At 30.4% G+C, this 2,537-nt stretch overlaps 1 protein-coding gene across 2 annotated transcripts in view; it reads right to left on the bottom strand.

Annotated features, from left to right (window-relative positions):
• Positions 1 to 218: 218 nt before the first annotated feature.
• Positions 219 to 2,537, bottom strand: part of LOC106111176 (serine/threonine-protein phosphatase 2A activator-like) — a 3,346-nt gene continuing 1,027 nt past the window's right edge. For both annotated transcript variants that reach the window (XM_013293189.1, XM_013293190.1), the window contains exon 2: positions 219 to 2,193. In XM_013293189.1, the coding sequence (XP_013148643.1) occupies positions 1,210 to 2,193 (984 nt within the window). In that variant the 3' untranslated portion in view covers positions 219 to 1,209. The remainder of the gene's footprint in view (positions 2,194 to 2,537) is intronic.

Below are 2,537 nucleotides of genomic sequence, written 5' to 3'. Positions count from 1 at the left end.
ACACTTATGGCAAGAACGTTGTATTCGAAAGATATTTTTGTGAAATGTATTGTTGAAATAAGTTTGTTAGAATATTAAATAACCTTGAAAGATGTAATATTTCAAGTTGTAAAGTATTACTATGGTAAAAGTAAGCTGTTCATTCTAATTGTTAGATATTTCGACACAAATGACCTCCTTTAAAATATAGACGGACGGCCATATTAACAATGCTTGTAAATTACTTTAAAACACACAAACTGAACTCCAATGTGACAACGCAAATATATCGAACGTTCCGTTATGACGACTAGTAAAACACTGAGCTTGTTGGCGACTGAGCGCCGAGACTGCGACTGAGCCCGAGTCATATATTTTATAAACTACCCCCCTCCCCCCCTATTACTTCCGTTTCCTAATATTTTCCTAACAAGATGATATGATAAATAGCGCAGATTAACAAATAACTTTTAAGAATACACACTATATCAAAAATAGTTAAAAAGCCAACATAATAATAATGTTTATTACTGGTGATGTTATACAAATTCATTTTTATAGCATTTGTGAGGGTAGTAAAGAATTTGTAAATTATTAAATTGGTCAAATATGGGAGTTACTGCCAAAAATTAGTCTTACAATATTTTTTATATACAAAATGTAATATAAAAACTTATTTATGGTTTAATTAAATTGGAACATGCATTCATTTGTTTTAGTACCTAATAACAAAAAATATTTCCAACTTAATTTATAGTGAGTCTGAATAATCAAATAAAAAAACATTGTTTTCTTAATAAAATGTATTATTGCAATGCACAGGGAAGCTTATTGCTTGTAATTGTTCAACTAGTGTAGAACAGTAATAAGGAATAAGTCTCTAAAACCATAATCATTACATACATACAGGAGGGCCATATAAAGTATGTATACACAAATGTTAATGCTGATCTTAGATATTTGAAAATATTATTTATTTAACCAATTTGTTCATCTAATTATTGGAAATATACCAATTAATTTTTCTTTTTTGATTTTGCACAAATTTTGCAAATAACAATTCAGTACATATAGTTAATGTCAAACAATAATTTACATATGTTAATATCACATTTAAAATAGTATTTTTACTCAAATAAATATTTTCTTCAAACTTAATACTGGTTTTAATAAGACACAAAGCTATTTTAAACAATAACTAAAAGGTAAGATTACAAATTACAACGAAATCTAGTGATGCATTTGAAATCTACGTATTGGAAGAAGTGATCCAAACAATACATGCTGGATAACGGGAAATTTGGACAGAACTTCTTTTTTATACATTTTAATGAGACCTTGATTAATTTTTGACCACGAACCAACGGCACTGATGCTCCACAACTGGTTAGAATGCTCCGCAAACGGACCTGTCTTCACATCTTTTATATACTTGATGCATGATAAGAACATATACTCATCTGAAAATTTATCCACTATATCATCTTCTAAGAACTTTGCTGGTGGATATATTCTAGGCTGATCAACAAGCTGTGAACTACCCCAGATAAACGGCACAAACTGGTAATCATCAAGACTCCACACACCATGGCTTCCTGCTGGCTCCATTCTATATGTCTTCTGAAGTTTCCTTGCTATATTAAGATATTTATTAAATAACATGAACACAGTTGCTACATTATCTTCTGGAAGGAGACAACCGATTTTGTAAAGACAGCAAAGAAACATTATAAATGACATTTCATGTCCAGTCCCATAATCAATGCGGGTGGCGTTACCAAAGCTTTCCTCTAGGTATGCTTTAATTTCCGGTATTGTCAGATAAAGGCTTTGGTCCAGAGCTTCTTGAAGATATACTGTTGAATTGCTCTTCACTTGTGTAAGCCATTCTCTAAAGGCAGTATTTCCAAATCTTTGCGGTTGTTCAACAGGGGGACAATTCTCTATCAACTTATCAATTTTATCCAACATGTCCATAATTTTTAATAAATTAGGTGACACTTTACAATCAACAGATAGTGGTTTCCCTTTAATTGCTTCATTTAATGTGGCAATAAAACCTGTGTACTCCATGTACGCTTCAGACTTCTCCCATATTGTCATATCAGTGATTGATTTGACAGCCTTTTCGGGCTCCAAAAATCTATGATTAGGTGAAAATGGAACAGTATTCTCATTCTTTGTTCCATCTCCAATAGGATTTTCAATATTCATCTAAAAATAGAAGGGATTAAATTTATCAATAGTACCAACACAGCTACATTATATAATTGATAAAGAGTAGTCAGAGTAGGTAGATTTATTTTATGATATACTTGCATCAAGACATTATAATATGGACAAGCCATTACATCCATACCATGCAGGAAATACTGGAAATAGTTCTGAAACTTGAACTATGGAATAAAATACAATAAAACATACAAATAGGCAACCAAAATTGTTTATTATTAATACAATGAACTTTTAATAAAACCAAAAACTAAAAAAAATATTTTGTAATCCTTATTTGATACATGTCTATATTTTTACATGTCAACATTAATACAATTAAAATA

Source organism: Papilio polytes, unplaced genomic scaffold, assembly GCF_000836215.1.
Source record: "Papilio polytes unplaced genomic scaffold, Ppol_1.0 DF824180.1, whole genome shotgun sequence".
Lineage (NCBI taxonomy): Eukaryota > Metazoa > Arthropoda > Insecta > Lepidoptera > Papilionidae > Papilio > Papilio polytes.
This window is presented reverse-complemented; position numbering and strand designations above follow the sequence as displayed.